This window comes from Dreissena polymorpha, chromosome 9 (assembly GCF_020536995.1).
Source record: "Dreissena polymorpha isolate Duluth1 chromosome 9, UMN_Dpol_1.0, whole genome shotgun sequence".
NCBI classification, from domain to species: Eukaryota; Metazoa; Mollusca; class Bivalvia; order Myida; family Dreissenidae; genus Dreissena; species Dreissena polymorpha.
Genome location: NC_068363.1, coordinates 93,812,887 through 93,826,547, shown reverse-complemented (window position 1 = coordinate 93,826,547; position 13,661 = coordinate 93,812,887). Strand labels below are relative to the sequence as shown.

General features: G+C 34.3%; 1 protein-coding gene across 8 annotated transcripts in view; it reads left to right on the top strand.

Moving 5' to 3' along the window:
- The window catches only part of LOC127844954 (uncharacterized), a 345,343-nt gene extending 339,768 nt beyond the window's left edge, over nucleotides 1–5,575 (top strand). For all 8 annotated transcript variants that reach the window (XM_052375531.1, XM_052375529.1, XM_052375530.1 and 5 more), the window contains one exon: nucleotides 3,707–5,575. In XM_052375531.1, the coding sequence (XP_052231491.1) occupies nucleotides 3,707–3,776 (70 nt within the window). In that variant the 3' untranslated portion in view covers nucleotides 3,777–5,575. The remainder of the gene's footprint in view (nucleotides 1–3,706) is intronic.
- Nucleotides 5,576–13,661: the final 8,086 nt, after the last annotated feature.

Genomic DNA, 13,661 nt, shown 5'->3' with positions numbered 1-13,661 from the left:
AAAGTACTCTGCCATAGAGTTATCCAGATTCATGAGAGCAGCGGGTTACCCGAGTATGCTAAGCTTTGCAAGATAGGCCTGCAGGGTTTTTTTTAGAAAAAGGGGAAGACGCTGGACGCTGGGTAAAAGGGGAAAATCGAGCGCGAAAGAAAAATAAAAACTGTTCATTTTAATGTCTATAACTCACCTACAGACTTCAGGTTTTTTTTAGCTCATCTATTTTTTGAAAAAAAATTATGAGCTATTGTCATCACCTTGGCGTCGGCGTCGGCGTTGGCGTTGGCGTCGGCGTCCGGTTAAGTTTTGCGTTTAGGTCCACTTTTCTCAGAAAGTATCAATGCTATTGCATTCAAACTTGGTACACTTACTTACTATCATGAGGGGACTGGGCAGGCAAAGTTAGATAACTCTGGCGTGCATTTTGACAGAATTATGTGCCCTTTTTATACTTAAAAAATTGAAAATTTTGGTTAAGTTTTGCGTTTAGTTCCACTTTTCTCAGTAAGTATTAATGCTATTGCATTCAAACTTGGTACACTTACTTACTATCATGAGGGGACTGGGCAGGCAAAGTTAGATAACTCTGGCATGCATTTTGACAGAATTATGTGCCCTTTTTATACTTAGAAAATTGACAATTTTGGTTAAGTTTTGTGTTTAGGTCCATTTTATTCCTTAAGCATCAAAGCTATTGCTTTCATACTTGCAACACTTACTAACTATCATAAGGGGACTGTGCAGGCAAAGTAATGTAACTCTGAATGGCATTTTGACAGAATTATGTGCCCTTTTTATACTTAGAAAATTGAAAATTTGATTAAGTTTTGTGTTTAGGTCCACTTTATTCCTACAGTATCAAAGCTATTGCTTTCATACTTGCAAGATTTATGAACTATCATAAGGGGACGGTGCAGGCAAAGTTATGTAACTCTGACTGGCATTTGGACGGAATTATGGGCCCTTTATACTTAGAAAATTGAAAATTTGGTTAAGATTTATGTTTTGGTCCACTTTACCCCTAAAGTATCATAGATATTGCTTTCATACTTGGAACACTCACAAACTATCATAAGGGTACAGTAAAAGGACAAGTTGCATAACTCTGGTTGTCATTGTTACGGAATTATGGCCCTTTTTTGACTTAGTAACTTTTAATATATGGTTAATTTTTGTGTTTCGATCCACTCGAAGTATCAAGGCTATTGCTTTCAAACTTCAAATACTTACATGCTATCATGAGGTTACTGTACCTGGCAACTTGACTTTTACTTTGACCTTTGAATGACCTTGACTCTCAAGGTCAAATTATTAAATTTTGCTAAAATTGCCATAACTTCTTTATTTATGATTAGATTTGATTGATACTTTGATGAAACTACTCTTACCTGACATACCACAATAGACTTCACCCAAACCATCCCCCGTGCCCTCCCCCCCCCTCCCCCCCTCCCCCCCCCTAATTTTTTTTTTTTTTTTTTTTTTTTTTTTAAGATCATCTCACAAATGACCACCACACCCTCACACTATACCCCCACCCCACCCCCCCCACCCCACCCCACCCCCCAATTTTTTTTTTTATTTTATTTTTTTTTTTTTAAGATCATCTCACAAATTATCACCACACCCTCACACTATACCCCCCCCCCATTTTTTTTAAAAACGGTTATGTTTAAAATACCGTCCAACCATCGCACCCAAAACCCCCCCCCCCCCCCCCCCCCCCCCCCCCCCCCGATTTTTTTTTTTTTTTTTTTTTTTTTTTTTTTCGCTTTTTTGGAAGATAATGTAATAAATGTCCACAACCCCACACTATACACCCCTCTTCACTCCACTCCTCCCTCCTTTGTGATTGAAAATGAGAGTCCCTTCACCTTTAAAAAGAAAATAGATGAGCGGTCTGCACCCGCAAGGCGGTGCTCTTGTTTAGAAGAGGCATGTCTCTGACCTTTTTGTTCTTAAACACATGAACAAGTATGATATTAAAGTCAAAGTCCTAAATAAAGTTGCAGGGGTATATCTAATAAATGTTTTCAACTGGGGCCAGGGAACGATGTCAATATTGTGATTTCAATTTCATGATGAATGGGTTGACGATCTAGATCTGCTACAGTATTGGAAGGGAAAGGTGCGGCAGCTGCCGATTGTCTACTTTCACTTTCACAATAATCCGACAGTATTAATCGATGTTGATTACATGTACCTCCGAATCCTGCTGGGTTTCAACGGTTTTTGATGATTCATTCTTAAAAAATGCGTCAACGCAATTAATATTTGCCGAGTCCGAACGTTTTATTTTGTTCGTGTATGAACGCCAATTGTGAGACTTTTTTCTGTTTTAACATTTATATCTTGGCTTTCACATAACCTGGATGAAAATTCTACTGGTTTCCGGTAATTAATTGACGAAACACCCTTCTCGCCCAAGACCGGAATCTAGTAAAATAGTCACATGATTAATACGATTAGTTGCCCGGTTTCCATGACGTAATTTAAGAGCTATGTATAGAATCACTGGGATTCCCAGATTTGAGTGTTCGTCGGGAGAGAGAGAGAGAGACAGAGAGCGAGATCGTTGTACATGGTACAAATTGGATAAGTGTCGACTTCCCTAAAGAAAAAAAACCATTTCTTTGAGGGTAATATATTATATTTTGGTGAAAAATTATATTTTTGGAGGGGAAATGGTATTTTTAGGGGAAAAATTCTGGTAGGGGAAGACGCCGAAAATCGGATTCACTTTCTTAGTAAAAAAAAACCCTGGCCTGTGTATGGTAGGTACCAGTGTGGAATGTGAAAGACGTTTCATCACTTTCTTTCAAAGAAGAGAATCTTGAAATTCTGATTGCCACAAACATTTACCAGGTCCCTGTAGGATCATATGACCCATCTAATGCAGTACTGGTCTGGCTGAAAGATAAAAAGAGGAGAAAGAAAAGATTGTTTCAGGGTTATAAGGCCCGTGCCAAGAAAGTGAAGTAAAGTGATGAGTAACTATGAAAAGAACAAGTTCAAGTTATAACGTTTTAGATGTTTTAAGTTAACTTACATAGACCATAGGCAGTGTGACTTTATTTTCAATTGCACAAGCAGTGCCATAACTTAGTTTAATTGTACCACATGAACCAATCAAGACAGAGATGCAACTCATGTAAGTTGAATATATATCACCATTTAAAATTTATTTTGTTTGCATTAATTAATAAAAAATAATAAATATATATCTAGATAAAACACGTCATGTACTATGTCAGTTTTCTATGGAAAACGAAAATACCCCTCAATATTCCTAAATACCCTTTATGGCTGAAACTAAGGAGTAAAATACCCTTTAACAATTGTTTTCAGGGGGTAAAATACCCTTTAGACTAAATCCTTATCTAGAGCTCTGCACCCAACACCCTCAAGTGAAGAGCTTCAAGGAGGTGGGACTATATATATGAGCCTCGCTCTGTGAAAAGGGGGTTAAATGCATGTGTGTAAAGTGTCGTCCCAGATTAGCCTGTGCAGTCCCCACAGGCTAATCAGGGACAACACTTTCCGCTCTTATGATAGTTTTCGTTTAAAGAAAGTAAAAAATTCAGTGTAAGCGAAAAGTGTCGTTTATGATAAGCCTGTTCGGACTGCATAGGCTAATCTGGGACGACACTTCTAGCACATGCATTAAACCCCCATATATCCCTAAAAATGGATCAATTTTGATTTCCAGGTCTCTGAACCAGCCTGCTACTCCATCTACACTGAAGACCCAAAGCTCTAAGAGATTCACAGACGTGTAGACATAAAGCCACCCTTGAACCACCGAGAGAGAGAGATGGAGAGAGAATGTCGGCTTTTCACTTTTGCAAAATGTGTGTGCCAATTTGGTTTTTGTTGTTGATGGGTTGTATGAAGCATTCACTAATGTACAGTAAGCACTTGTTAGAGGCTTCATCCACATCCTTTGTACATGTATTATGTTATAACTTTGACAAAAATATGAGACTTGGTCTAGGAAAACAGGGCTTATTGCATGTGCATAAAGTGTCGGCTTAAGGCTAAAAAGGGGCGACACTTTCCGCCTAAACTGGGCTTTCCCTAAGAAGACCTTCTTTAACTAAATAATACCACGAAGCGGCAAGTGTTGTTCCTGCTTAGCCTGTGCAGACTGCACAGGCTTATCTGGGACAACACTTTACGCACATAAATTTTGGCCTGTTTTTCCACAGCTCATATTCATCGTGACTTTGTAAACGTGCTAAAAAACATTTCATTCATTTCCTTGACAACGTGCCATGCATGACTTTGAAGATGTAGACTTTACACATGATACTTATTTATAATTTTGCAACCTTAACCTCACACCTGGTGTTCTGTTAGCATAAATACCATGCTAAAGTTTTGTCTTGAACATGTATTCCTTTTTTAGTCATTGCACATGTTTAACCAGTTTTATAATATAATGAAAGTCTGTTGGTGTGATAACAAAGATTTTCTTTTTAACTTTAAAATGTTTAAAGTTTTAAAGAAAAAAATGAAGATTTTCTGCACATGTGTATGGGTCTTTCCAATCAATCTGTAAGTTAATAATTTTTCTGTCAATGAAAATATAAATACCTCATAGGGTCACCTTGTGCAAATTGCACTTTAAGCACAACATTCGTGTCAACAGCTGTCCACAGTTCAAAGGTCAAGATCACATTCATAGGTCACAGAAATTCAAAATTTATCAAGCATTGGAAAATAACTGACCACAAAATTTAGGACGATATGTTGTGAGCAACATCGGTATGCATAGCTTAAAGGTCAAGGTCACACTTAGCAGTAGGTCAAATATGGGGTGAGCATGATTTTTTGTCACATGTCTTCATTTCAAACACTTTTCCATAAATGTTGCTGTAAAACCTATCAGAAATCATAATGATTAAATCCATTGTAATAGATTTGTATTGATGTAAATATGTCAAAAGTGTGCAGAAGTATAATTGTAAATATATGTGTATAGTGCTTTTATTGTTCCATATTCAATATAATAAGTGTAATATAAGTCATATTCTTGTCCTGTATGGTATTAATTCCTCAGTATTTCTAGCTCGATCACTTGCCAAATAGTCTGAGCTCTACTACATTTGTTGGCGTGTGCGTCTACGAAAGGCTCTGGTTAAGGTAAATGTGCAACAGCTTTTATATCACTGTTTCAACAACATGATTTTACTGAAACTTAACCCATTTATGCCTAGCGTCTAGAAAAAAGGCCTTGGCAAACAGAGAAGACCCAGATGAGACGCCGCATGATGCGGCGTCTCATCAGGGTCTGCGTTGTTTGCTTAAAGGAATTTCTGTTAGAAATATTCTAAATATAGAAATAAATATAGTAGACATCCCTAATTTTGGAAATAAATTGATCCAATTTAGAAGGATGGGAGAGTCTACTAGGCATAAATGGGTTAAGGTAAATGTGCAATAGCTCCATATCACTGTTTCAACAACATGTTTCAACTGAAACTTAACACATGTTTTGTGCAAGGTGTTATGGTAGCACACATGAAGACCTTGCATGGGATTAAAGAGTTATTTGCATCAAAATCTATTAATTGGTCAAACGTGTTGTTAATCTAAATTTTCTGATTTAATTTGCATATAACTAAATATGTAACTATCAAATATGTTTTTATAGTCATAATATCACATAACGGGCAGAAAATGTACACTATGAAAGCAGCAGAATGGTGGAGCAGGTTGTCTTGGGACAGATCTTGTGTGTTATCTTGTACATTATAATGTGTAAACTGTTCACCTTTTTTTGTTGTCTTTTCCTTATTTGTTACCAAATACATGACACAATCTTTACTTTAATGTTTATTTTACTAAATGTTGTTTATTGTTCAAAATGTTTTATTTGGTCAGTTAAAAATAAGATTTATTTTTCATATTTTATTAACACATACATTATTTAATGATGTTTACTTCTACTCAAATTTGTAATTTCATATTAAACAATATACTCACACTAGTATGCGACTTTGGAGTATGACATCAAACTTGGAATAGACTTCATTTCAGGGATTTTCTCAATCAAAACTGTTCATTTCATGTTTTGAATGTATTTTTATAATATTCTGTGTATGCTTTTACGATAATATGCACTTTTCCATGACTTTCATTAACAGTGATTGTGTGTTTATCCTTTTAACTGTATTTTTTAACAGTGTTTAATCACACATTGACACAGTTTCATTTTCTACACATTTTTTTATCAAAGAGACATCCAGTTTTGTTGAGAAATCAATTTATATAATGCAATAGTAAATGCAAGTGTCAATTTAACATGCACATTTAATTTGTCAAAGTTAATACGTTTGACAGATAAAACTGCATAAAATGGATAATTGAAAACAGTTTGCTACAAGATTAATGTCTTATTCCAACTTCACATAATAATGTGTTTACTGAACATTACAACCCACAAGTATTTCCCTTTGGTTCATTTTAAATCTAAAATATAAATGTGTGTACATTTTTTTCTTTATGTTCAAATTGATAATATAATATATATTATTCATATGTACTTCCTTTGATATCAGGGTAACCAATTACTTGTACCATGACTGTATGCTAGATCTTTCAAAAATACAAAGGACATCTGTGTCATTACTAAAGTAACAACTGACTTGAAATTGTCTATTTTATGCATGTAAGGTCACAGACTAATGCCCATCATTTTTATAACGTGAAAGAAGAATTAATAGTTGAGCATGCCGTTTGGAATAATCTCTTGTGTTTTGTTTTCTTGCCTTATTGAGATTAATATTATTATTTATATTATTTATTTATTTGCATTAATAAGATTAATCTTCAAAATTCTCTTTACCAAATTGTTATTTATTATGCAGTAATATATTACTACCAGTATACAAGCATGATTATAACAATTAACATAAATGGAAAAAACTTTTTTGCATACATTATGTTTATACTAGTGTATTAAAATGTAACGTAACCTTGAAAGTACAAAAAATAGTAAGTTTTACTTATAAAATAAATGTATTAAATATAAATAAAAAAGTATGTATCTAATGGGGGTTTTCCTTCATATTTAGAGGTGAAAACTGCAATATTTGTTCAAAAATGTATTTCTCATTTATCCATGTATTGCTGCTCATGCTTGCATTTGTAATCACTCTGCATAGAATCTCAAATAAAACAGCTTCTGATATTAACGTTGTGTCTATTTATTGTGCTGTCTGAACAATTTTCAGAGATGCATATATTCACCACTTTGACCAACTGTCTGTCCCTCCCCTTTTCCAGTCATTTTCCATGCTACAAGTGGTCAGAATTTAATGTACCTTTATGGAAATGTTCGTTACTGAACCGTTTCAAGGATTTCGTGCTTGACTATTCAGCGGATTGTTCGTATATAAACAGACACTAAACAAGATTTTTAACTGTGACCAGCTTTTTAGCAAAATTACGTCCCTTTTGTACGCGGAAAGATCGGTTTAAGGTTTGCCAGTAATAATTCTTACTCAACGGTTGTTACTTTGTATACCGATGGTAAATAAGATATTGGATCACTTGTATCCACTGGGGGCTGACGACGTCAAAGCGTAGTCCGTTTCTCTACGACGTCGGGTATATGTTTCACTACGAAACATTGTCATCGAAGTACAGATTGGGTACTTTGTTGAGTAACCTATACATTATATGTGTAGTTCGTTGCACAACCAATACATACTCTGTGCAAAACCTATACATACACCGATTTGTAATTTCCTTCCAAACAAAGCATTTGACTGATTAAAATATATGTTGTATATATACAGTGTATCAAGGTAACATGTAGTTTCATTTAAATTAAGTTACTGTTATTGGCTGTTTTAACAGAATAAACACCTTATGCATTACTTCAAATCAAAATGTTTCGATTTTAGCTCAAAATCAATGTAACGGTTGCAATTACGCGCATTTGTTATTAGTTTTTTTTATTGAAAATAAGTACCTACCATTACTGGATGTTCCGTTCTCTAATCCATAAATACCAGAAAAGATGAAACTCGCCTGATTAAGAAGTGTATTGACACAATGTTTCGTAGTGAAACATATACCCGACGTCGTAGAGAAACGGACTACGCTTTGACGTCGTCAGCCCCCAGCGGTATCAGTTATTTCTGGCTGGGAGTAACCAGTTTCTTTTTCTAAACAATATGTACAGTGGCTTGATGAAGTTAAATCAGGTGAACAATGTGAGTCCAATATGGCCCTCTACTTACGTTGTCATGCTTTGATATTTTAATGTCATGCCTCATGGCCCATTTTATTGCAATTCCATTAACTAGAAATGGCGCGGCCGACGCGCATCCCCACGCCGCATGTAAAATGAGTGAAAATCTCTGACCCGGCCCCACCCCAACCCCCAATAACTTTTGATCCAGGGGTCAGATCAAAATTCCAACTAGTGCACTGTCGCACATATGCTCATAGCTACCATGTGTTTGAGTTTCAAGGCTCTAGTGCTAATAGTGTAGGAGGAGATAGAGGCCAGGACGGACGGACAGACGGCGGAGATAACCACATAATCCCCACGCTCCGAAAAGCGTGGAGATAATTAACAAAGTGCATTGTATAACATCCAACAGTTTACTTATACCCTTGTTTAGACATTTGGTGCAAATGATCTGACTTGCTATGATCCCTTCAAGTCAGGGTTGGCATATTGACCGGTCAATTGAGTATTGACCGGGCTGGCGGTCAATACCCGGTTTAAACCGGTCAATACTGGTTATTACTGGTCAATACTGATCGATTGAAAATTATAGCATTTAAAAATCACAAAGGAAGACTTTAAGATATTTGATAATAAATCCATCATTATTCTGTAATTGATAAACTTTTTTAGTTATTTATTGTAAAAAAATCTTTAAAGCTGTAAAAAATTGCTTCTTTATTATTTATGGAAACGGCCTTAAATACATAAGGACTAAGGCAATATCTATATCTCAGTGTATCACATCTGTTACTAAAGTATTATTACTATTGTAGTTACCATAGTATTTCACTGATCTATTGAAATATTGTATTGATAAGCAGATGGACAAACAGAACTCTTGTGTTTTCTAGGGTTATAAATCTGGCCCTAAGCCCTAATTGGTAATAAAATGCATGCAGTGTTATGTCTCTGATATTGACAATGAAGCAAATCTGCCCTTAGGCTATATCATATCACTCAAACAAAAGGAGATAACTTGCTATTAGTTTAATAGTTACTTCTAGCTTGTCTCCTGTCAGAGTATTAAGTGTTTTTTCTTTTAATATTTAAAGTTCAATTGGTCTCCAAATGAATTAAGCAATCAAAGTTCTTGATTTTGCCAACAAATACATTTTACATATAGTGCAATTCTAGTCCGAGCTATTTCTCAGCAACTAATGACTGGAATTCAATGAAACTTTATGGGAAGCTTCACTACCAAGAGGAGATGTTCATATTATCAGCCGGTTCTGGTCTGATGATTTTGCACAGAGTTATGGCCCTTAGAAATTTCCCATTGTACATATAGTGCAATTCTTGTCCGAGCTATTTCTCAGCAACTTCATACGGGAATTCAATAAAACTTTATGGGAAGCTTCACTACCAACAGGAGATGTGCATATTATCAGCCGGTTATGGTCGGATGATTTTTAGCTTAGCTGTTTTCGAAGAAAACCTGAGGTATTGTCATAGCCCTCTCGTCCTTCCACGTTATTCGAATGACTGTTTACATGAACTGGATGTGTATAAAAGGAATACAATAATACATTTTTCGACTTTTGCATGTAATTTAACAGATCACGCAAGTCAATGCTTGTTTGAAGGCGCGTTTCTCTCGGCAAATCGTATACGTTTAGTTACAGATATGTCAGCTTTTCTGTAATGGTATTCGAGTTCCATTTTAGAAGACAACCAGGGTCTAAAACTATAACGCGTTACGGTAGGGCATGTAGTTTCTATATGCGTTACGCATGCTATTCGTCTTCTTTATGAAACGTAACTTTTAAAGTCAGTTTTAGCCGCGTTATAATATCATTGGAAGTTAAATATTTTGTTAGCATTAACTTCATATTGAGCGCTCTTTCTTGAACATTAAATACGTTGTCTAATTAGTTATTAAATAGGCACATTTATTAATATTATTATTAATATTATATATCATTATTTCAATGGTTTTATATAAGGTGTTTGGTTAAAACTCTTTCAGAGCTAAAATCACTAGACATATCACAGTTCAGTTGTGAAATGTAACATGTATTTGTACTTAATCGAACGAATTGGAAAGTATATATTAGACACCTTGCACTTAACCATTTCATAAGATTCAAACAGCGTTTAATTAATTCTCTCTTTGTTCTGTTCTTTTTTTCAATATTGGCAGTCTAATACAACTTAAACATTCTATTATGTACGGTGATGTTAAAAGTAAAACAAAGGGGACATTTTAGCAGCAGCCGCCGATTTTGTGCTTCTTAAAACGTCATTCGGGTTTAAGGGGTAATAATAATTGGAATACAGGACTCAGGGGAAGGGGTATTACAGCTCTTAAAATATAAGGACCTCTCCGTGGCTGTAGGACTAACACGAGTTTTTTTTGTAAAATTAGTACTGAATTTGCATAGTAAAGGGGAAAGAAAACGAAGGAAGTGTCATAAGACTAAATATAGCCCTATCAATTCGGTTGGATCGGTACGAAATACTGGTACGTTGGGAAACATTTAGATGTCAGCTTATGATCATTTCAATTTGGAAAAATACATTTTTTGGAAAAAAACAACTGAAAATATCCACGTCTTCTTCCCTTACGGCGTGTATTTTCCTTCCCAAATAAAAACACGTAAGAAGCCATGCTGATCGAAATAAGTGATTTATTCTCATGTAAGGGAAAAAGTACGCGCAAAAGCCACGAATGAGTTACCTCCCCAAGACAGCAGCACAGAGTAAAGATCTATAAATAAAAAAGTTATTTATAGAACTTTGAACAGCGCCACTCGTTTTTCGTTTTTTGTAAACAGTAATATCAAACCAAGAACGGTAAACGGGACAAGTTTTAATCATTGATTTTCGTCATATGAAGATTGAAACGAACTTTGAAGAGGGAAAAGATTTCGTATTTTGTTTATAATTAGAAAAACGATATAAATAAGTTAATTTTGTTTTCGTACTTTGTTTTTGTTTCGGTTATTAGAAAACCGGAATATAAACATGCCTAAATTCTCGTGTGGAATTCAAAACGAAACAGGAAAAGACGGTATATACACGGACCCCTGTCCAGGAAGTGTCTTATGCCGCCATACCCGCGAATCAATGGTAGCGAAACAAAATAACTGACCCTTTACCCTTATGTAAACAATATTGATATTTAAGAAATTTTAAAACATTGTGTGCATTTCATATTGGAATAAATCAGTGCGCGTTGTATTTATTTTAAAACGTTATTTTTAATTAATTGTATATTGACATTACATTTTAAGGTACCGAATTTAAGGAAATAAAGGGTAAATAAACATTCATATTTTCCCATATCGTTTGCATTAAAAATAGAATAACTCCGGTACTTGAGCTTTAATTGCATTCATTTTTACAATCTGCTTTCGTAGTTCATATAGAAAATGTATATTAAAATGTTGGCAAAATTTTAGTGATGTTTTGTGACCTTAAATTCCCAAAACAATATCCTTAAATTGCTTAATGTTCTGCCATCTATATTTTCCATCCAAATTATAAAATATTGTAAAACATAATTAACAATATGCGTTGTCATTTGCAACGAGGCAACATTCTCTAAAATGTAAAAGATATACGAACTGCTTTTTAATCTTAATATTTAAAATGAATGTGTCATAACTATTTCAAAGTGAATAAGGAAATAACAAACAATGACTTGCAAACCACACAAGGCGTGCTCCGACCTTAATGTAAACACGTCCCTATAAACCCTTGAAATTCTAAGCTTATTAACTCTACGTATAGAGTTTTCATAAATGATGCGCAGCGCTGGAAATTCGGGCACTGTGCGTCGCAACATAGATGTCAATTGCAAGATATTGAATAATGAAAGGTGATCGAAATGTTATGATATAGTGAAGATTTATATAAGCGGTCAATTATTTAATTTATATAATACAATTCTACTTACAACAACCATCATATTGTTAAAAAGCGATGACTTATTCTGGTATTGCAGAGTATGTTTATAAAAATTAAAGGGACATAATTATTTTAAAGGATGGAATCACGTACTATGATATTTATGTTTGAGTTTCTAAACATATGTGTACAGTATACGGTCATATACAACATCACAAGAAACGTGGCGACATTAGTTATCGAAATCAGTTTGTGAAAGATCATGCCATGTGTTATGTGTGATGATAGAAAATAGTATTTAGGTTTTTAAATTCTTCTTTAAAAAAAATTACTGTATATTGGAAAAGCCTGAAATTCAGGTTCTGCTGTCACTGACACCTACTACAGTATCCTGCGCTTAATTGTAATCTTTTTACTAGATCTAGAACAGAACAAAATTGTCAAACAATCAATTTCAAGTTCAGTTAACATAAAATTTATGATATCATGTTTTAAAATACAATACTTCACAAACTACACTGTAGTATATAATATATTTAAAACAAAAGGTGTCATTGCTTTTTGCAAAACGGTATTTACTCTATGAAAATGACACACAAGTAACTTAGAAAATGAAATAAGTAACGCACGGTCTTGCAATAATATCAGTTCATTTTCGAAATAGTAACTTTGCAACTTATTAACTCTTCTTCAAGAGTTACCAAAACATATTGCTCAGCGCTCGAAGTTCGTGCACTTGCTTCGCAATCATGAAACTTTATGGATAGATAACGTTACGAAGCAAAATGTATTCTCATAGTGAATACTTATATTCACTGTCAAAACTTTAAATTAATTTCATACAACTTAACGTTAAACGTGTTTATGTATTCACACTGGTATTTGTAAAGTATTTTAATGATACTGGTATTGGAGGCGATTTTGTCATTGTTCAAGGGACATAATTGTTTTAAAGGGAAGTAACACATACTATAAATTAATACTAGTGTTTAGGCTCATTAATCATTATCAGATTTACCAGATGAAACGCGACAATATAACAACAATCGCATATACTTGAGTTGTATACTACCGGAAGTATTGCTCTTTAGAGACATAGACTACGGTACCGGTAACTACTTTTTTTTTACCTCATTCTTAAAGTTAATGGTAAACTAATATTTTGAACAAGCTCATTGCTATAACAACACATGGATATTTTATCAATTAAGGTCAATTATATAAAATAAAGAAATAAATAATACAAATAATTGTTTGTTTTCTTTTAACATTTATTGTCATTTTTTTACGCTGTAAGTATGCTGCACTAAAATTGCTGTCTGCAATAGAACACAATTCAACAAAAATTGCTAATCATATTGAATATCAAAATTTCTGTGTAACCCATTTATGCCCAGTGGACTCTCCCATCCTTCAAAATTGGATCAATTTATTTCCAAAATTAGGGATGTCTGGTATATTTATTTCTATTTTTAGAATATTTCTTACAGAATTTCGTTTAAGCAAACAGTGTAGACCCTGATGAGACATGCGGCGTCTCATCTGAGTCTACGCTGTTTGCAATGTC